The sequence below is a fragment of the Helianthus annuus genome, chromosome 9, assembly GCF_002127325.2.
Source record: "Helianthus annuus cultivar XRQ/B chromosome 9, HanXRQr2.0-SUNRISE, whole genome shotgun sequence".
Lineage (NCBI taxonomy): Eukaryota > Viridiplantae > Streptophyta > Magnoliopsida > Asterales > Asteraceae > Helianthus > Helianthus annuus.
Genome location: NC_035441.2, coordinates 148,167,391 through 148,190,778, shown reverse-complemented (window position 1 = coordinate 148,190,778; position 23,388 = coordinate 148,167,391). Strand labels below are relative to the sequence as shown.

The following is a 23,388-nucleotide window of genomic DNA, read 5'->3' as shown; positions in this document are numbered from 1 at the left end:
ACTGTTTTTCCAATACCGAACACTAGGTAACCGTTTGCGTTTTCGCAGGATGCCCCGATGTCAATGTTCTATCATCATTGACGGATGCCTGAGTACATTAGTTCACGACCGATCCCAAACCATGGCACGGTGTGAGGTTGGTAAAACCTAAATAGCGCTATCAACTAATAACCCGTTCGCCTGGCCCCGGCGACTAATCGGTATTATGTAGTAGGGACTTGAGTGATAGAGTTTCGTTTAGTGCCGTTGGTTGCAATCCGTATAGACAGTAATTAACTAAAGGTTCCCAATAACAAGGGAGGAAAAGTAAGTTGTATCCCTCATAGGAGATAGTGTTGTTTTTAGTTCCGTTTCCCAAACCACCGGGAACGCATGCTTTAGGTTGTGAACTCACCTTGGGTTGCTCGGTAGAATATTTACTTGGTCAAACACGTTGGTCACCACGTCCTAGTATGGTTACCAAATATAGGTCAAGTTGGGGTTACAAGTAATCATGTATAGCCAACACATATAGACACACTTAACATGCATACATTCAACAGTTGGGTTATTGGGCCTGCCCTAACATATTCGCAAACACACAGTAACAGAAACACATGCAGTCCAGTCAACAGATAGTCCAACAAGTCTTGGCCCAATAACACTTAGGCAGCCCAGTTGAGACAAGGGTGGTCTCGACTCGAGAATACACGGTCTCGAGTCGCAACCGGGAGATCTCGAAGGATCACGTTTTGGTCTCGAGTGTGCTGCTTGCGAGTCGCAATCTCAGGAGTCTCGAGCCCAGTCTCGAGTCAAGATCACGTTGTCTCGAGTCGAGACCTAGTCGGTCTCGAGTCCCTGAAGCCCGTCTCGGTTCATCATGCTTTGGTCTCGAGTCGCAACCATGGGTTCCGACTCGCAACCGTGAATTACGTGCACAGAAATCCTTCTAGAACCTGTCACATGTACTAACCAATAGAATTGTGTAATCGTGATTTGGTGTACTAGCCAATAACATTCCACCAACATGTTTTCTTGTCTAACTAAACACCAAAATGGATCAAACATGGCAATTTCAAATGTTCATAACATATTCATAGCATCTTCAAGTTGTTCTTCATATAAACATCAAGTCATATTCATGTTAACTACTAGTTCATCATATTTCCGGATTTTAGCATAAATCAAATCATAATCATGAACAACAAATCAACACATTGAAACATGCCCATCAAATAGTTTCAAGTCATCACCTAATATCTCAAAAATCAACTCTACACTAATCCGATCATCATGGTGTTACACATATGCAAGCCGGTTTTCATGAACATCAAGAATCAATGGTTTGAATCACATTTAGCCACAAGGTATCATGAGCTCATTAGCACATATCCGAAATTAAAACATGTAAGCCGATTATCCACATCACACATATTTCATTCACAAAATAAAACATCAACAAGCTTACAACTACACTAGTTAAATCATATCATTCATGCTATCATTTATCAACAACAAAACATCATAGAGGCACTAACCGGTTGGCGAGGTTCAAGGGGAGTATGAAGCTTCTAAACGGGTGTGTGTGAGAGTTGATCCGAGAGCTCCTAGTGGTCACCGATTTGATCCGAGAAGAAGGAGATGAGAGGAGGTTGATGATGATCTAAGGTTTTAGGGTTTTAGTGAGAGGTAGAGAGTGTGAGAGTGAAATGAGGGAGAGTGTAAAGGATAGAGTGTGAGGGTTTGGGGCTATATATAACCAAAAGGTGCACCCTAAAGGTTCCGAGTGGGCTAAGGGGAGGTTGCGGCCCAACCGGCCCAGTCGTTCACTGTTCACTCGAGACCGGGTGGTCTCGAGTTGGGTTTCGTGGTCTCGGCCCACTACACACGTACATACTTGCATATATATATATATATATACTACATACACATAATGCAAGGATCACATAGAACATCAAAACAATACGCAACTTTCATTTAATAATGCATATATACACAAGGATACATAAGATAATGCTCGGGGAAATCCCAGAGTGTCACATTCCGTTCTCGTTCACCACATGACCGAGAAATTGTACTTCACGAATCCAAAATTCGCATTTTGAGAAGTTGGCGTACAATCGTTCCTTCTTAAGTAACTCCAGAATAGTTCTCAGGTGTTGCTCGTGTTCCGCCTCTGTTCGTGAGTATATTAAAATGTCATCAATGAATACGATCACGAACTTGTCCAGGTATGGTTTACATACCCGATTCATCAAGTCCATGAATACGGCGGGAGCGTTCGTTAAGCCGAAAGGCATAACAAGGAACTCATAATGCCCATAGCGAGTCTTAAACGCTGTCTTAGGAATGCTTTCCTCCTGAACCCTCAACTGATGGTATCCGGATCTTAGATCGATCTTGGAGTAGAAGCTGGAACCTTGTAACTGATCGAACAAGTCATCAATCCTCGGTAAAGGATACCGATTTTTGATAGTTAGCTTGTTTAGTTCTCTGTAATCGATGCACATTCGAAAGGTTCCGTCCTTCTTCTTGACAAATAGCACCGGAGCTCCCCAAGGTGAGAAACTCGGTCTAATGAATCCCTTGTCAAGCAACTCCTGAAGCTGAGTAGATAATTCCTGCATCTCCGAGGGCGCGAGTCTATATGGAGCTTTTGCCACCGGTGCTGCTCCTGGCACCAGATCGATATGAAATTCCACTTGTCGTTGTGGTGGCAGTCCCGGCAAGTCTTCTGGGAAGACTTCGGGATATTCCCTTACCACAGGGATGTCTTTCACCTTGCGCTCCTCGGCCTTCTTGTTAATGACATGAGCAAGAAAGGCGATACACCCTCTCCTCAAACATTTTTGAGCTTTCATGCAACTGATGATTCATAGCGGCGTGTCTTGTTTCTCCCCGTGTACTAGCAAATGTTCTCCATCGGGCAGGGGGATGCGTATGATATTCTCATGACATATGACCTCGGCTCGATTATCGGATAACCAATCCATACCGATAACGACATCGAAACTACCTAACGGAACTGGTAAGAGATCTATGTCGAACTTTTGTTCACCCAGCTCTAAGGTACATTTCTTTATGATTTCCCCTGTTTCTACTAATTCACCATTAGCTAATTCAATCGAATATGGAATATTTAATTTTCTCGATTCTACCCCAAGTATAACTCTAAATTCCTTAGAAATAAAACTATAATCTGCTCCCGTATCGAAAAGGATAGATGCGAAGTGATTATTGATAGGGAACGTACCGGTGACCACATTCGGGTCCTGACGAGCGTCCTTGGCTCCTATCACAAATGCTCTTCCCCGAGCTTGAATCTCTTTCGGGCAATCCTTCTTGAAGTGTCCTTTGTCACCACAATTGAAACAACCTTGGTCCCTGGTATTCGTACCCCGACACACTTCGGTGCGATGCCCAAACCTACCACATTTGCTACACTTGGGGCCACGACACTCCCCGTAGTGATGGAAGGGGCATTTATTACACTTTGGTGCAGTTCCAGTGTAAGACTTCTTGTCGGGGTTGTTGGTGGTAGTGGTAACATATGCCTTTGTCTCTTTGACTTCTTTCGAGTTTTGCCCCTTACCGTTATTGTTCTTTCCCCGAGAACCTTTCTTAAAATGGGAAAACTTCCTTTTATTGGAGCCCGAAGCTTCCACAGCAGTTTCCTTTTTGTTCGACCCAGGCTCATCAAACTTTCCTTGACGTAGTGCTTCCTCGATAAGTGCTACAGCCAAATCGATTGCTTCGCCGATCTCCGTGGGCTTAGAAGTGGTAACCATACTTAGAATTTGAGGGGCAAGTCCCCAAATGTACCTCTCGATCCTCTTGAATTTGGGTTCCACCAAGTATGGAACTACACGGGATAAATCATGAAATCGTTGCGTGTAACCCGCAATATCCGGACCAATCATTTTCAAGTTCCAGAATTCAGTTTCTAGCTTCTGGATTTCTGACCTTGAGCAATACTTTTTCCTCATCAATTCTTTTAGTTCCTCCCAAGTCAGGCCATGCGCTGCAGTTTCCCCTTTTGTTTGAACTTGGAGGTTCCACCACGATAGTGCCCCATCAATGAATAGTCCGGTGACATAGGTAACCCTTTGTTCAGCAGGGGACTTGCTCATTCGAATAACTGAGTCGGTCTTCTCAGTCCAGCAAACGAAGGAAACAGCACCGCACGTACCATCAAAATTTAGAGGTTTGCAGTCTAAGAACTGCTTATAAGTGCAACCTGAACTTATCATATGCACAAATTCAAGAGTGAGTGTCAAGAGCACGACTAGAATAGATAAGAGTATCGCGTAGGTTAAAGATTAACCAAGCATTACCAGTTGGAGGGTTGCCTCCAGTAGTACCTCCCGTTCCACCGCTTTGTTCAGCGCGGTTAGCTTCGTATTGAGCAATTGCTTGGGAAATGAGTTCGTTCAATTCCTCTTGTGTTGTCGGTAGTGGTTTCGTGTTCGTCCTCCCACGGCGAGGCACCATTGTCTTCTAGATAAAATTATCGATCTCCATTAGACAAGTATTTAATAACAAATATTGCCAACTATATAAATATATATATATATAAACACATCGGGTTTATATACATATGAAATGTATATATCAATATACATGATATAACCACACAATCACGAGCATAAATGAACACACCAATCATCACAATGGTCGTATAGCTCAACATGTAGAAAACACCATGCCACAACATAACATCAACCATAAGTCCACCATGTCATAAAAATATCAAGCACAATATCATCACATCACCATAATATCAACCACAACATAAAAGAAATACAATGTGTGATACAGAAAACATACTTTTATACATAACGACAACTTGTTACATTTGTTCATGAAGATCAAAAAGGACTTAGGGGTACATATCCCTAGTCAGTACAAGTCATAATACAAAAGTAAGATTTTCTACTACATTGCATCTTCATGTCTTCCAGTTGTCTTCAAAAGTCTTGATCTTCATATGCCTTGGTCTTCACAAAAGTGATAGTCTCCCCAAAAGATAGCTATATACATACGACCAACATAAGGCCAACATACTACCGACAGGCTACTAGTGTGGAGATGGCGGGGGTGGTGACTGCGGTAGTGGTGGTGGTGATGGAGGGGGTGACACTGGTAATGGTGGCTGTGGTGATGCAGGTGGTGGTGGTGTGATAGCGGCAAGGACCGCAGCTAACTGGGCATCAAGCTCTCAAACCCTACGGAAGAGTATGGTAAACTGGATGTCATAGGATATCATCCTATCCACCATGGTTGTCGGAGGAAAGTGGGAAGGATGATAAGGGTCCGATGGGTCCATGCCCGGTGGGGGTATCCCAGCATATAGTCTAGCATAGTCAGAGGCAAGTCCGGCGGGCTGGGATGGTCCCGCAGCATAGGGGTCCTAGGGTGTACTAGATAACGGCTGATATGATGACGGTCCAGACTGGTAATGAGGTGGGGGATACATGGAGTGTGGAAATCCTGGTAGGTGCATGGGGTCAGTAGTGGGGGTATGTGGTACAGCAGCATGGTTGGGTAGTACAGTATCAGGGGATGATGCAGGAGTGTGAGTAGAGGGAGCAACACTAGACGCTGTAGATGAAATATCAACAACAGACACAACCAGAGAGGGTAACTCGAGAATAACAATGTCATGAATCTCTCTGTCACCAAGATCATCGTCAAGATGCTCGACATGTATCATCGGGATGTCGACATCATCGTCGTCCTCGAGATCAACAAACGGAACAGCAGCTAGTGGCTCGGCCAGATGCACAATCATATGCTCACCCTCCGGGTGGCCGTAGATAATAATACCATGAAGGGGTTGCGGCATAGCCAGCAAGTCGTCCTCAGGTGGGACGGGATCCTCCCCAAAAGTTGCAAGAGCAAAAGGTTGGAAATCATCCAACATGTAGTCATCGTCTGAAGATACATCATGCTCGGACTCGTCGTCCGACGATATGATAATGATGTCTGGCCCATACTCGTCATCCGACACTACCAGCATCGGGTCCACCTCCGAAAGGTTCGAAGAAGAAGATGAAGACATCGATCCTGGCAAATAAACCGTACAATATGCATGTATGTTTGTTAGAGAAAAGAAAAAAAAATGTATTACTACTCATGATACATTCCATGCAATCGCTATATATCTCATGCAATATTTGGTTCTCATGTTTCACATGTAATCCTTAGTGTTTTCAAGTCTATTCCTTATCGACTATCCTTGTATTGATCCATATTCGTTACTAGTAATTGAGCCTGCGTGATAGATCCTCAGGTTATAGTGACACAATGAAAACCTTTTGTCATTTTTGTCATACTTTCGAAATCACTTTTGTAATGTTATCGACTTTGTTTTCATGTGAGAGCCCTTTGGTGATTGTAGACCAAACTTTAATAAAAGTTTTTCCCCGGTTCACTACAATCGGAGCTCTGATACCAATCTGTCACACCCTACTAGTAGTGGAAGCGTATTGTGTGTGACGTAAGAAAGGTAATCATTGCATCCAAATGTATTAACAACATGAACCAACAACGATGCCATAGATATATAGTTTTCAACAAAAGATTACAAGTTTTCAACAACGTTTGACATAGCATAGTTCTAAGTTATTTACACATAACAAAAGATAGTTTTTGACATAAAACATAGTGAGGTTTTGTCCCCTATATACCCATACGAAGTTGGGATATAAAAGACAAACCCTCCAAAAGTGGCCATCGTTGTCATTTTCTTTCCCGAATCCCATAGTGAATCACCGGCTCAAGACCTGTTTCCTGAAACACATGTAGTTTTAAAAAGTCAACAAAAAGTTGAGCGAGTTCATGCAGTATTTGTTATCATGTGAAATCTCATAAATGTTATCTTGTAATCATGGTATGTTCTGATTCATTCATGGAGTCTGTTAAGGATCTATCAGTGGGTAGCGAGCCCCTGACATAATGTACCATAAGTAAATAACCAAACCGAGAACACGTTGTTATCATTTGGGATCACAAAAGCACTCCACGGTTAACAACTAGGAGTGGGGCGTGCCTCAAGCCCAATAGATCTACACCTTTTGCACCTTGGTCACTATGTGATTAATGGTTATTAATGTTATCATCCTACTTATGCACATTGATCATGTTATCTTCTACTCCGTAACTAACATACCAATAGTTTTAGCATGTATTTCCCCTCGATGTTTTTGAAAACAAAACATTGAAATCAGTGAAAGGAGGGACATGAACTCACAAATATGCGTTCCGTGTTATGTAATACCGTAGGTGAGCGTCCGTACGCGTGAATAACCTACATGTGCACTAACTTGATTAGACACTAGGTCTTATCGGACCTCGTACAAGTTGTCCATCTTGAATTCTTTATTATGTTATCGCTTGTCATCTTTGGAACAACTTTGTATTTTTAGAGCGTTGGTAGTTTATTCGCTCGATTGTTATATATGTTGGATTCGTAAGTGTATACATGTATTCTATGTGTATTGAATTATGTGTGAACGGGCTTCGCCCTTCAAATGTCCTCGTGTCGCGCACGCATGTCATTGAGCCTTTGCTCATGTCATTGGGCCGAGCCTATGTCATCTATGTTATTGGGCCTAACCCATGTTTTAATGTTATTGGGCCGAGCCCATGTCTTTTATGTTATTGGGCCTAACCCATGTTTTTATGTTATTGGGCCGAGCCCATGTCTTTTATGTTATTGGGCCTAACCCATGTTTTTATGTTATTGGGCCGAGCCCATTTCTTTTGTGTCATTGGGCCTTGGCCCATGTATCTTAGAAATTTGGGCCTACCCCAAATAATTTACCATTGGGCTCTAGCCAATGTATTTTTGTTATTGGGTCTTAGTCCATGATTTATCACTATTGGGCTTTTGCCCATGAATTATTGCTATTGGGCCCTAGCCTATGTATTTTGTCTTTGGGCCCTTGCCCATGTTATAAGGAATTTGGGCCTAGCCCATAACTAGTTTGGTGAGCCCATTTGTAATCTTAGATTTTTAATCAAAGATTTACCAAGTATGGACACTTTAAAAATGTTCATCTTTCATATGAAAATACTTGGTAATTTTTATAGGTTTTCGACTTTCCGGATTCTTGTTATCGGCCTTATAGATTCGTGCTCGTTAAGTGTCTAAAAATATGTTATTTTAGACTCGACGTTGTAGTAACTTGTTCCGATGTCGATATGCCCAATTTGTTATCGTCAAGTGTTATGTATTTCCACTTTGGCCATTTTATTTAATTGACCGGTTTACTAGCATTTCTTGGACCATGTAGGAACATGTATGTGTATTTATTTTGACCACCCTATAGGTATCTAATACATACACATATAGCACACATTACATGCACTTGACAAGTTACAAAAAAAATATATATATATAATTTTTACCCAAAAATTATATGTACATATATGGTTACATTTTTTTAACCATTTATTTTTGTAAAAGAATAAGTTTAAGTACATAAGACTTATTGAATATTTAAGACTTAAATATTCTCATTAGTGTTTCCAAAATGACGTTTATGACCACTAATCGCGTTTAACATTGTTAATCACCCTTTAATCCCTTCTTTAATCGCGATTAGATTTTTAGTAAAATTCGCCATAGTTTCCCCTAAACTATGACGTTTCCCACGTTACAAAAACGCGTTTAAATCAATAATCAATTTACTAAATCACCATTATTCACCAAGTTTCTTTTAAACATGTTTATATGCTAACATAGCCTCCACATTCATGAACTTTCATAATACACTTTTCTTTATACATAAAAGTTAGACCTTTTTAAGGTGATTTCATAATAAACAAGTTGTTTAATTTATCTTGTAAAAACAAAGTTCACTAAACTTCCCAAGATTAAGCTTTAAACCCATTTAAACACTTGTTTCTTTATGTGATCTAAAAAAAATTACTCCCTTTGTCCCATTAAAAGTGTCATATTTTGAATTTTCAAAGTCTTTTTTTTATAAACTTTGACCTTAAATAATTTTGTTTGTGTTAAATAATATTTGATGAAAGTTATATAATTTAAGTGTGTTTTATAAGTGTTTTTATCGGGTTAATTTTCATCAAGTTTTATATAACACAAAAATATATAATTAAAGTCAAAGTTTATAAATAAAGACTTTGAAAATTCAAAATATGACACTTTTAATGGGACGGAGGTAGTATATGATTAGTTCATGAAATGAGTATGATGATCTTTCTTGATTTAAACATAACCATGTTTAAATCACATATTTATGTTCATCATGATAAGATGAACACCAATATAAAATACTACATGAAGCTAACAACATGATCATCATAAATACAAACTTTAAGCTACTAATCTCAACAAAAGTAACATAATCAACAAGATCACATGAACATATTAACACTAAACAACATAAATCAACACATATATATTCATATTTAGTGTTTATTAGCTTTGTGTTTAGGGTTTTTGATTAAGTTAAGCTTTAAATTCAAGATCATCAACTTGTACTTCTATAATTAACTAGTAAAATGAAGCTTAAATATTGTGTTTAGAAGACTCACAATCTTGCAAGTGATTAAACAAGAAGAATAGAAGAAAATAAGCTCCAACCAAGCTCCTAAGTATTCTCCATGCATGCACCAAATGTAGATGATCTTGTAAATGGACTTAGTAGGCTAAATTTGTGATGGAAATTAATGAAAAAGAAGAATGAAAGGGGGGTGTTGGCTGCCGTAAATGATGAGGGAGTTGGGGGGGTTTTCTTTTGTTGAAATCTCTAAGTTAGAGATATGTAAGAAAGGTTAGAGATATGTAAGAAAGGTGATGATGATATATAGTAAGGTGGTAATTAAAAAGGAATGGTGCAACTTAAGATTTTCACTCTTCCACCATGCTTGAAATCTAACATTTTTTAACACAATTCTAGTGGGTGGGGTCCCACTTGAACCGTCAATTATGATGGGGGGAGGGGTAATATGATTTTTTTTTTATTAGATGCTTAATCATTAGATATTTTGATAAATAAGTGGTGTTGGGTGATTAGTATTTTAAGTAAATCACTAGTGGGGTAATTAGGGATTAGGACTATAATTATCATTAACTAGTTCACTAGACTAGTTAAAATAGTGTTTAACTAGTGTAAACGGTTCCCGGTTAAGCGCCGGTTCACCTACGATGCTTTTATGTCGTACCGACCAGGATTTTCCGCAAGTTGTTTTCTTGCATCCGTAGGTTGTATGAAGTGATTCCAAGTCCCAAATTTAGCTTAACTAGCTCGCTAGATTCTTCGTTTGCTTGTTTCGTGACCAAAAATGTCGCCTACTAGTTCGTCGAGTCGCTAACGGACTAGTTTAGTGCATAGCGACGTAACGCCGGAAACTTGTGATTATGAACATTCCGTTGATATCATTTTATTGTTTTAGTATGTTTTTCATCAATTGACATTATTCCAAAGTCCCGGAAATGCTTTGTTATAGGTTCGGACGTGTTAAAAATGCTATATTTTAAGCCAAAACGGGCATTTTTGCAATTAGGGCGTTATACCGGAAAGTCTTGTTTCTTTGCAAGACGTGTTTTCGTATTATTGTTTTCTTATATAAATGGACTCAGTTATGTTATCCGAGTGTCGTTTTTCAGTGTTTCGGTCTGACTTCACGGTTTGTTGGCATGAATAGTGTAACCGTGAATAGTGCACGCAACACTTTCTACCAACACTTTTAGGACATTGTTTGTTTGGTTTCGCATTACGACAAAAACCAACATATGTTTTAGCTTGGTTTTCTTGTCCTAACACTGTTATCCAATATACGACACGGTTACGTAATTAAATTACGCTAAATGCATGAGATTTAGAAATGTAAATAGTGATTAAATTGTACGGAATTACCAGTTATTTGCCAGTTGTTACACTTTTCACCCTTGGGTGTACTTACTTGTACAGACTTTTGATCACATAAAATACTGACATGATTGGCTATCAACCAATCCATTCCTAATACAACATCAAATCCGGCTAGATTCATTGGGTAAAGGTTAGAAGAAAAATGATGGTTTAGAATTTCTATCCTTGCTCCCTGCAGGATTTCACTTATCTTAATGAAATCTCCATTTGTCGTCTCCACCAGACAGTCTTGTTGAAGTTTAGTTAATGGTTGGTCGAGAAGTTTGTAGAAAGAAGTATTGATAAAACTTTGGTTTGTACCAGAGTCAAATAATACTTTGGCAAAAATATCATTAACTAAAAACATACCGGCAATCACATCTGGAATTATCTTAGCTTCTTCAGCTGTTAAAACGAATGCTCTAGCATTCTTCTTGGGTTCTTCTGTTGTCTTAGTTTTGCTGGTTGTCGCTAGAACTAGTTTCGGACAGTTCGGTTTGATATGACCAGCTTCTCCACAATTGAAACATAGCCTATTGCTGGGTTTCCTCCTGCAGCCTTCTTCCTTGTGTCCAGACATTTTTGAAAAGTTGCAGTATATCGAGAACCTTCCTGAGTGCTTTCTCTTGCAATACTTGCAGTTAGGTGCAGAGGAAGAACCTGTACCTTTCCCACGGTTGGAATTACCATAGCGAAATTCTTGGGTAAGCTTTTGGGCTAGGTTCTTTCTTTGGTTTTCCTCTTGTGTACGTACCAATTCATCAATCAGGGTATTGGCTAGTTCTACTGCTTCTTCTATGGTTTGGGGCCTGGCTGCCTTGACTACGTGTCTGATCTCACTAATTAATCCACAAATGTAACGGGAGATTAACACTGGCTCAGGTGAGGCTAAGATTGGTACTATCCTAGCATATTCAAAGAATATAGTAGTGTACTCCCTGCAGTCTATTCCAATCATTTTATAATTTAGGAACTTATTGGCGATTTGTTCCTTTCATGAGGAGGACAAAATTTTCTTTCAACTATATCCTTAAAGTTGGTCCATTCCATATTATAAACTCTGTCACTTCCTCTAGATTGGAGAATAGTATTCACCATTCTAAGGCTGCATTCTTGAAAAGATTAGAAGCAAACATAATTTTATCCTCACCCGCACATTTACTTATTTTTATGACTGCTTCTGTCTTTTCTATCCAACGCAAGGCTGAAATAGCTCCTTCATTGCCTGATAATTCTATTGGTTTGCAGGCCAAGAATTCTTTATAAGAACAACCATAAGAGATAGTTCTTCTTCTTTTAGGAATTGGAGCTTGGATTATAGGTCCGTGATTTTCGTTCACGCTGTGACTTGGTTCAGTGGGTTGACGTTTACTTCCAGATACAGAATTATTATTTTCTGCTTCTTTAATAGTCTAGATAATATATGACATATCATCTATAATTCCTTGTGCGACTATGTGTTCGATGGCACTTTTGTTTACTTGGTTCCTGTTATTATCATTATTCTGGTTTTCCTGATTTACTTTGTTGTCCATCTGAATTATAAACATTTATCAGGTATTAATATCACTGAAGAAACAGTGATTAGAATTGACCGGAATCAATTAGATCGGGGGTTTATTTCTGCAAAAAAGGGTTAATCCTCTCATTGATTCGGAGGTTTAGCTGGTTTCCTTCTCCGGTGATCACTGCAAAACAGAAAGCCGTTAGACTCGCCACAGGGAGAATGGGGGTTCTCTCCGTGATCACCCTCCGGCGTGAGAATAAGTACAGTGATCTCGATGAAGAAGAAGTAAAAGTGAGAGTGAAGTGAAAGTAACTTGTGAGATCATACCTGCAATGTCTTATTTATAGCTGGTTTTGGCGGGAAATTGGTGCGACGGAGAAGTAACGGAAAGTGCTTTCCGTTTGGTGGTTATTTTTCCTTCCGTTAATCTTTGCACACGGATCGTGAGCTTAGATCAACGGTTGGGGAGTTGCCACGTGGAAAGTGGTTTTGGGTAGATCCTTCTCCAAGTTAGTGCCATCATCATGATTTAGATGAGTGTCTAGGATTATGCCACATCATCATTTAGTTATAACCGAATGGCCATGCACGATGAGTATTTGAGGCTTCTAGAAGATTTACAGTTGTAAACCGTTATGCCCTTGCCATGTGTCCATCTTATTGTAACAGAAAAGATCCTTTTATTCAAGTCTGGATTTCGGACACACGGAGATGTTTAGGATTTTCTCTTCAAGTCTAACTGTTCCCTTGCGCGGGTATGCGCAAGGGTGATAGTTGAATATTTGTTTCTCGTTTCTTCCGGCGCGTGTTTATCAAAGACTGTTTTCTTTCATAACTTGTTTGAGACCACTGCGCAGCCGCACAAGGTCTTGCTTAAGATGTTTTTTGGAATAAGGTTGTGGTATGGTCCTATGCGTAAGGTTTTTGGGACCATACTCCTTTATTATCGAACTGTTCTTATCCAAATCCTGTTCAGGACCGTTGCGCGGCCGCGCAGGGTCTTATTCAAGATGTTTTTGGAATAAGGCTGTGGTATGGTCCTATGCGCCTGCGCAAGGTTTTTGGGACCATACCCCTTCAAGTCCCCCCAGTCCAGTGTTGCTTCTACGCAAGTAGGTGGAGCACTGGACTATATAAAATGAAGTGTGCGTTTTTTTTTTTTTTTTTTTTGCTTTTTGTTGTTTGAGTAGCAAGGTTTGCTTGGCGCAAAGCAGAAAACTTAGTTTGTGATGTTGACTTAGCTATGCGACTTGGAAACTGAGCGCGCGTGGATACGGTTGTTCACTTGATTGTTATCAAGGATGTATAGTTACGTCCGCCTCCTGATATGGTGAAGGCTTTAGCGTATGATTATATGATTCGTGTAAAGGTTGTCCCAACTAGTTGTGTTGGGACGTTGAATCTGAACGCTGTTGCGCAACATTGTACTGTGCTGCTGTGTTAATGCTGCTGTACATTCTGTTAATGTACTATTGCAGCCCTTTGTTATTGCGCTGTTGCGCAAGTAACTTACTGCTATGCATGTACATTTTTGTTAATGCGCTTGCTGCGCAAGTAACTTTCTAAATGTATGTTATATTTGAATTACAATGTTCTGCATGAGTACAATTACTTTGTTTAGGTAATGCGAATAAAGATGGTATAAAGCTCATATGTGAATGTAGGGCTGGACCTTGCGCGGTACATGTAACTGCAGACCGTTCATGAGACTTGTGTTAGGTTACCATAGTGTTTTTGCGCTTACCAAAAGAAATTGCATGCATTTGTAATAAACATAAAGATAATGTAACGAACTTTGTATTAATTCGGATAGGGCGCAGAGGTCATGTATTGCAAAGTTGTTTAGGATAAATAATGGAACTTAACTAAGCACAGAATAGTCCTTGTGCCATAAGTTGACAAGTTGAGGAACTTGTCAAATATGAAGGAACTATACGCGCTGAACTGTCATGGACCCTTAGGCTTGTTCAGCTTTTTTGTTACTTGGCCCCTCGTCTCCAATCGTGATTTGCTTGATTTCTTTGCGCACGTTCTGAACCAGATGGGTAAGCTCTCCGCTCTTGAGTGCTTTCTCTATTTCCGTGCAGAGACTGATGGGCAATTGTTCGTGGTGTGGCCATTTTCTTTGTGGTACTCATAGTAGAGGTTTGGGTCTTGTCCTCTTTTGTTTTTCATCGGCGGCGGTGTTTTGAACTGGTAATCTTCAGTGCTGAGCACTTCCGCCAGTGTCTTGGTAAGAGGCGTCCACTGCCTTTCTCGGTTTTCTTGTTTAGCTTCTTTTTACGCTATGATCTTGTTGATTGTCGCGCTGGCATCATCTGAGGAGTATGCGCCTGAAATTGAGTCCTTCCGGTTTTTCTTGAATTTCCTACCACTGTTTCCGCTCATGTCTTGAGGGCGGTTCTGTGGTAGTGGTGGTCTGTTGGAACTTAAATTGCGCTCTGTTTGAGCATAGACTTTGGCAGCGACCATCAACTTTTCCCAACTTTTCGGCAGACCTTCAGTCCCTGACAATACTTTGATCATATCATCGCACCTTACCGCGTATTTGAACTGCGCGCGGATTAAGTGCTCATGCACATCACCGATTTTCAACACTTCTTTATTGTACATTGTTATGAAATCTTCCAAGCTTTCATTGTCTCTCCTCCAAATGTTCATGACATCTGCGGAGTCTCGAATAGATCTGCGTTGTTGACTGAAATGGAATAGAAATTTTTCCTTCAGATCTACCCAGGTTGTTAACTTACCCACTGGTAGATTGTCAAACCACAGACGTGCTGCACCTGTTAAAGTTTGGACAAACAAATGGCACCACATGGGTAGTGTCCATCCTCGGACTAATCCTGCGCTGGTGAACACGCATAGGTGATCATCAGGATCTGATAATCCATTGAACTTCCCAACATTTGAAGGTAGTTTCGCCCGCTCAAGGGGAGCTAGTGCAATCTCTTTAACAAACTTTGAGTTTTCAGCAGCTTCTGCTGGTCGGTAAATCAGATTGTAATCATACTCCGCTTCTGGGTTGTAAACCGCTCGGATTGTTGGTTTGTAGTTTGCATGGTCTCTCTGTAATCTCTCTGTAATCGGCTGAAAACGCTTGTGTTGTCGTCTTCATTATATGTCCTGTCATATTCATCAGTTTGGGTGTCCCGTTTCTGATAGGAACGCGGGCCGAAGCGTGAATGGACTGACTGACGTTTGTGAGAGTACTGTTCGTCACGGTGATCTCTTCGCCTGGATTCAAAGTGAGGGATTCATACTTAGTGGTGGATCTGGAATAGACTTTCTTATCATCTACTGACATACGTGATGGTGCATAAGATTTAATATAAGCAATCACACAAGCAGATTGATCAAAAATGTCGAACATTGCGACTTTACTCTTTTTATATATCTATATATATGCGTCTAATACAAATTACAACTGAAAATTAAACACACTAGTAGTTATGTATCTCTATCTATTTTAGTTGGTTATAAATATATATATATATATATATATATATATATATATATATATTATTTTATATCAAAGTACAAAATTACACACATATATGTATATATTATACTAGGTGTCGTTCATCCAATACTGCATCTCATGCTCGTCATACTTCCAGACGAGTTTTTCTCCTATCCGACGGATTCTATTTCCTTCATCCACTTAATTTTCGCTATACTGGCGAAGTTCCTGCACATATTCTCGGCTCATTGGCGGGTTTACTGGTGGGGCTGGCACTGGTTCTTCAGGAGGATATAATTCTGAATATGACCTGTTGTCATCCCACCATGGATCATATTCTAAAGCGATTGGGGTTGGGATTCTATGGATTTCATTGGGATCGAATGTTGGGATTGGGAATTAGTCTTCCTGGTTGGGTTCTAACTCCATTTGTTGGTCGGGAAATAAGGGTAACAATGGTGGTTCAGCTATTTGGTTCAGATTAGGGTCTACTGCTGTAGTGGCTAACATATGGAAGTCTGCTAACTGCCTATCAAGTTCCTCCTCCCATAATGGTCTATTAACTGCTTCCTGGGTTTGTGCATTCACTTCCCTATTTGCTTTCGCTAATGCTCTCTGTTGTTGTAAGCTTTTCATTCTTTTCCTCCTCTCATGCGCTCCTCTACTAAACCATCCTCTCTTTTTAGGAGGGAATGGCTCCTCAGACTGTGCCTTAAAGATAAAGATTCCTTCCTCAGTATCAGCTGAATATTCTAAGGGGGTTGACTGAGATGACGTTCCTTCATCTTTTGGGGAACTAGCTAATTGACGATAAGCGTCGGATGTACCTTGCTCACTCATCCTGTAAACTAACAAATTGCCAAATAACACAAAATAATAATATACATATTTACACAGAAACACATAAATTATTTCTTTGCACAATTGATTAAAATTTAGGTATTAGCAGAACACCTCAGTGGCTTAAACCAGTGGCTGTAGCTCTGATACCACCTTCTATCGCAGCCCCCGACCCTTGCCCCAGAGCGGAAGCCGCGAGCACGCACAAAGCGTGTCACACCCCCAAAATCCACCTGCGGATAACACCCGCTTCGGGGGCGTGACTGACCAGGATCCAGCCACCAATTATACCGAATACTTAAGTTGATAACAAAAGTAATACTTGCTATTCATAAGCTTAGCAAATATTAAGTTCAGAGTTTAAAGTTTTAAGTTCAAACAGTTAATAAGTAGCGGAAGCATAAGTAAAGTAGTTTAGACAAAGTTCATGTTTCAAAATAAGGTAACACCCAGCACAAGGGTGAACAGACACTACACGTTCCCAAGCTGCAAGCTCCTTCGTCACTGGTTACCTGCAAAGCATGCAGTAAGGGGTCAACAAAAATGCTGAGTGAGTTCACTAGTTGTCCAGTTTTAATTACCAAAAACTTTGTTTCACCGGTTAATTTATCCGTTTATACATGCCCTGGGGAGCTACCCCAAAAGTTAGCGACTAAACTGTTTTTTTCCAATACCGAACACTAGGTAACCGTTGCGTATCCGCAGGATGCCCCGATGTCAATGTTCTATCATCATTGACGGATTTCTGAGTACATTAGTTCACGACCGATCCCAAACCAGGGCACGGTGTGAGGCTGGTAAACACCTAAATAGCGCTATCAACTAATAACTCGCTCGCCTAACCCGGCGACTAATCGGTATTTGTAGTAGGGACTTGAGTGATAGAGTTTCGTTTAGTGCCGTTAGTTGCAATCCGTATAAACAGTGATTAACCAAAAGGTTTCCCAATACCCGGGAAGGAAAAGTAAGTTTTGTTCCCAATAACTAGGGAAGGTATGTAAATGGTATCCCCTTTTACCAGGGGATAGGGTTGTTAGTCTCGTGTCCCAAACCACCGGGACGCATGCTTTTAAGTTGTGAACTCACCTTGGGTTGCTCGGTAGGTTTAGGTTACTTGTCAATCACGTTGGTCACCACGTCCTAACATGGTTACCGGTATAGGTCAGGTTCGGTATACAAGCATTCACGTGAAATACATACAGGTACGTAACATGCATACAAGTAAACAGTCATTGGGTTATTGGACCGGCCTAAACAATTAAACAGTCAACAGCAACACATAATCCAGTCAACAGATAGCCCAAGTCACATAATGGCCCAATAACCAAAGTGGACGGCCCACTCGCAACCAGCTGGTCTCGAGTCGCAACCAGGTGGTCTCGGCTTGTCACGTTATGGTTGCGAGTCGTAACCGTGGTCTCGAGTTGTCACGTTTTGGTTGCGAGTCGCAACCGTCGTAGTTTCGAGTCGCAACCTCGTGGTTTCGACTTGTCATGCTTTGGTTGCGAGTCGCAACGGCGTGGTCTCGAGTCGTAAAGCCGTGGTTGCGAGTCGGAAACTGTCCCTTTCATACACACGTGATGATGCAGATGCATCAGTCCATTTTGTACCAAGAATTCAGGCCCAAATCCGGAAATAACCAATAAGATTTCTACAAACACTTTTCCTCATTTGACCATTAGACCATATAGATCAAACTTTACCATTTTTAAAACCTTCAAACCACATTCAAGAAGTTCATCCTATGTTCATCATTTTTCTAGGGTTTTCATGTCAACCTAACCATATATTTATGATCCAAAATCACATATTTTAACAAGATTAACATTGCAAGAACAAAGAGCATACAATACATAGCCGAAACTTATGTTAATCAATCATCATTTTGCAAGAAACAAAGAAGTATAGTTTGATTGGCCATGAACACTTGTAAACTACCATTTTCTAGTCATTTTAAACATGTCACAAGTATTCACACATAAATGGTTTTCACATATATTTTACTTCACAAATCACCCTAGAATCATGCATAATGTTCCTAACCAAACATTTTCTTTTCTATTTCATAAACACATCATTCAAGCAAACATACAAGGCATTAATTACACACTAACCGGTTTGTGAAGAAGGAGCCGAAAACAAAGGAAGAAGGTGAGGGAAGATGAAGTGTCCGTATGGTGATCTTGTCCGAGATCCTTGCTTGAATCCGAAAGTTGGAGAAGGTTGGGATGATGTTTGAGGGTTTTCTTAGTTGAGAGAAAAAGTAGAAGTGTATGTGTGTGTAAAATGGAAGAAGTGGGGGAAAGGTGGGATATATACAAGGGGATGTTTCGGGTTGGGCTTGGGGTTTCGGCCCAAGCCGGTTATGGCCCAAAGGCCCACTCGCAACCAAGCGGTTGCGAGTCGTGGTCTCGACTCACATACATATATATATAATACATACATACAACACACGTTAAGCAAATAAAGATCACGTTTCCATTTAATAATATTTATATACACAAAATATTACAAGGTGTTCGTTCGGAAAAACCTCGAGTGTCACATTATCCCCAAGTTTTAAGAACTTTCGTCCCGAAAGTTGAAGCAGCCACTGCCAAGCTAGCGTGTTTCAACGGGGTGTCACATCATCCCCCCGTTAGTTTGGAATTTCGTCCCGAAATTCGGTTGTAGCTTCAGTGCTGGGGTTTTCGTTTGGGAACAACTGGGGATACTTGGACTTCATCTGGTCCTCCCGCTCCCAGGTAAACTCTGGGCCGCGCCGTGAGTTCCAACGAACTCGTACAAGGGGTATCTGGCTACGTTTGAGGGTTTTAATTCCTCGATCCGTGATCTCAATCGGTTCCTCAGTAAAGTGTAGCTGCTCATCAATCGTCAGTTCCTTAAAAGGAATCACAAGTGTTTCATCCGACAAACACTTCTTCAAGTTAGATACGTGAAAAACGTTGTGCACTGCACTCAGCTCTGCAGGCAGGTTTAATCTATAAGCAACCTTACCGATTTTCTCGGTAATTTCGAATGGTCCAACATACCGTGGATTCAGCTTGCCCCGTTTACCGAAACGGACCACACCCTTCCAGGGTGAGACTTTAAGTAGAACCCGGTCCCCGACCTGGAATTCTAACGGTTTCCTACGCTTGTCAGCGTAGCTTTTCTGACGGTCACGAGCTGCCGCCATGCGTTGTCTGATCTGTGAAATCTTTTCCGTTGTATCTACCACTAGTTCTGGGCCTGTGAGTTGACTGTCACCTACTTCCGCCCAGCAGAGAGGTGATCGGCATTTACGACCGTACAATGCCTCAAAAGGTGCCGCCTGAATACTAGTGTGATAGCTGTTGTTGTAGGAGAATTCCACCAGCGGTAGATGCTTCTCCCAGTTCTTGCCAAAATCGATCACACATGCTCTAAGCATGTCTTCCAGGGTTTGGATGGTGCGTTCAGACTGCCCATCCGTTTGCGGGTGATAAGCGGTGCTCATGTCCAAACGTGAGCCAAAGGATTTGTGCATAGCTTGCCACAATTCGGAAGTAAAACGAGCGTCTCGGTCGGAAATAATAGAAGTTGGCACCCCGTGCCTGGAGACTACTTCCTTTAAATAGATTTCTGCTAAGGTTGAGAACTTGTCTGTTTCCTTAATGGCCAGGAAGTGCGCAGACTTAGTTAATCGATCTATTATCACCCAAATAGTATCATTCCCGCGTTGAGATCTAGGTAATCCTGTGACAAAATCCATGGAAATTTGCTCCCATTTCCATTTCGGGATTTCGGGTTGCTGGAGGAGGCCTGCTGGTTTCTGATACTCGATCTTGACTCTTGCGCAGGTCAAACATTTGCCAACATAGGCTGCTATGTGGGCCTTCATGCCAGGCCACCAGTATGTGGTTCTTAAGTCGTGGTACATCTTATCTGCACCAGGATGTACTGAGTAACGGGACTTATGGGCTTCGTCCATTACAAGCTCTCGTAGATCTCCGTAAAGTGGGATCCAAATGCGCCCTGCCACATAGTAGGCGCCGTCTTCTTTCTGTTCTAGTTGCTGCCTCGATCCCCGCAGGGACTCAGCCCTGATGTTTTCCGGTTTCAGAGCTTCAATCTGAGCATTTCGGATCTGGGTAGGAAGACTAGACTGGATGGTAAGTTGTAATGCTCGCACGCGCCTTGGTACAGTGTCTTTCCGGCTGAGGGCGTCTGCCACAACATTGGCCTTGCCCGGATGATACTTAATGGCGCATTCATAATCATTCAGAAGTTCGACCCATCGGCGTTGTCGCATGTTTAATTCCTTCTGCTTGAAGATATGCTCGAGGCTCCTGTGATCGGTGTAAATGGTGCACTTGGTACCGTACAGGTAATGCCTCCATATCTTAAGCGCAAAGATCACTGCTCCCAGTTCCAAATCATGCGTTGTGTAGTTCCTTTCATGTATCTTAAGTTGTCGAGAGGCGTAAGCAATAACTTTCTCGCGTTGCATCAACACGCAACCGAGCCCATGAATAGACGCATCGCAGTAAACCACAAAGTCGTCCGTTCCTTCAGGTAACGAGAGAATAGGAGCACTGCAGAGGTTATCCTTTAGTTTCTGAAACGCGGTTTCCTGAGCTTCACTCCATTTGTAGGTGACGCCTTTCTGAGTGAGCGTAGTGAGGGGTTGTGCAATCTTTGAGAACCCCTGAATGAATCTGCGGTAGTAACCTGCCAATCCCAAGAATTGGCGAACTTCGGTCGGAGTCTTAGGGGTAGGCCAATTCTTTATAGAGTCGATCTTTGCAGGGTCGACGTGGATTCCATCCTTGTTAACCACGTGCCCAAGGAAATGGACTTCCCGAAGCCAGAAGTCGCATTTCGAGAACTTGGCGTACAGTTGCTCATTGCGGAGGAGTTCGAGGATAAGGCGTAGGTGCTGTTCATGCTCTTCCTGACTTTTCGAGTAGATCAAAATGTCGTCTATAAACACGATCACAAACTTGTCGAGGTAGGGTTTGCATACCCGGTTCATGAGATCCATGAACACTGCAGGGGCGTTGGTCATTCCAAAGGGCATAACGAGGAATTCATAATGACCATAACGAGTTCTGAATGCAGTTTTGGAAATGTCTTCATTACGGACCCTTAACTGATGGTAGCCTGATCGCAGGTCAATCTTAGAATAGTAGCTTGATCCTTGCAATTGATCAAACAAATCGTCGATTCGCGGGAGGGGGTAACGATTCTTGATGGTAACCTTGTTCAGCTCACGATAATCAATACACATTCGGAACGTGCCGTCCTTCTTCTTAACAAAGAGTACCGGTGCTCCCCAGGGTGACGAACTAGGACGGATAAATCCTTTATCCAAAAGTTCCTGTAGTTGAATAGAGAGTTCCTTCAATTCTGCGGGGGCTAGTCGATAAGGTGCACGAGCTATAGGCGCTGCTCCGGGAGCTAGCTCGATTTGGAATTCGACCTGACGATGGGGAGGGAGTCCAGGTAATTCCTCAGGAAATACCTCAGGGTAGTCACGCACTACTGGAAAGTCTTCAATCCTCTTTTCCTTTTCCTGCGTGTTGGTGACAAGTGCTAAGATAGCGGTGTGCCCTTTTCGTAGACACTTCTGGGCCTTCAAGAATGAGATAACGCCGGAGATTTCTCCACTTTTGCCACCTTGTACGATGAGGGGTTTGCCAGAACGGCGAGGAATACGAACTGCTTTCTCTTGACAGAGGATCTCAGCGCGATGCTTGGATAACCAATCCATACCAACAACGACGTCGAAGCTTCCGAGAGTAACAGGGAAAAGATCGATACTAAATGTCTGACCAGACAACTCTAGTTTGCAGCCTTTGACAACATGGGAGGCCTCGATGTTTCTACCATTAGCTAACTCGACGATATGAGGAGAACTTAGTAACGAAAGCGGACGCTTAAGCTTCTTACTAATACGTAGGGATACATAACTAGCATCGGCACCGGAATCAAATAACACAGAAACATAACGATCATCGAGTAGGAACTTACCCGTCACGACATTGGGGTCATTCCTTGCTTCACCAGCTCCAATCACGAAAGCCCTTCCTCTAGCACCATTCCCAGCATTGTTGTTCTGATTGTTGTTCCCAGCTCCCTGATTATTGTTGCGGTTCTGATTCAGTTCAGGGCAATCCTTTTTAAAGTGCCCCTCAGCTCCACACTTAAAACATGCTCGGTTGTTTCCCTGCTGCTGTTGCTGTTGCTGTTGGGGCTGTTGCTGATTCTGTCTAGCTGGGAACTGACTTCTACAATCCTTGGCTTCGTGCCCCACCTTGTGGCATCGCTGACACTGGCCCCTGTTACACGCCCCATTGTGGTGCTTGTTACACTTGTTGCACTTAGGGTAGTTTCCCCGGTAGCCACCCTGTTGCTGAGTGCCTTTGTTGTTTTCAGTTTTCCTTTGCTGTGCTGGGGCCTGAGTGGGGTTAGCATCCTTGCTCTGACTTCCTTCCCACTTACGCTTGCTGTCACTAGAAGTTCCGACAGTAGCACTGATCCTTTTGGGCAACCTGCCCTCCTCTACGGCCTGATCAGTAAGTTTGTGAGCAAGTCGAACGATCGGCTGAATGGTAGTGTGGTTGGCTGAAGTTACATGGCTTCGAATTTCTGGAGCCAAACCCTTGATATACAGTTCGATTCTTCGATACATAGGTCGAGACATGTTTGGGCAAAGAGCAGCATAATCATTAGACAGCTTGGTGTAAGTTTCA

At 41.7% G+C, this 23,388-nt stretch overlaps 1 protein-coding gene across 1 annotated transcript; it reads right to left on the bottom strand.

Annotated features, from left to right (window-relative positions):
* Positions 1 to 2,852: 2,852 nt before the first annotated feature.
* On the bottom strand, positions 2,853 to 4,470 carry LOC110876541. Its single transcript, XM_022124710.1, has 2 exons — positions 4,314 to 4,470; positions 2,853 to 4,216 (listed from the first exon to the last, which is right to left on the bottom strand). The coding sequence occupies exons 1-2, from the start codon at positions 4,468 to 4,470 to the stop codon at positions 2,853 to 2,855; spliced, it is 1,521 nt and encodes a 506-aa protein (XP_021980402.1).
* Positions 4,471 to 23,388: the final 18,918 nt, after the last annotated feature.

Coding starts and splice junctions, on each gene's coding strand:
- LOC110876541 (XM_022124710.1), bottom strand. CDS start 4,470: ATGGTGCCTCGCCGTGGGAGGACGAACACGAAACCACTACCGACAACA. Junction 4,217..4,313: donor TGGAGGCAACCCTCCAACTG/GTAATGCTTGGT, acceptor TGATAAGTTCAG/GTTGCACTTATAAGCAGTTC.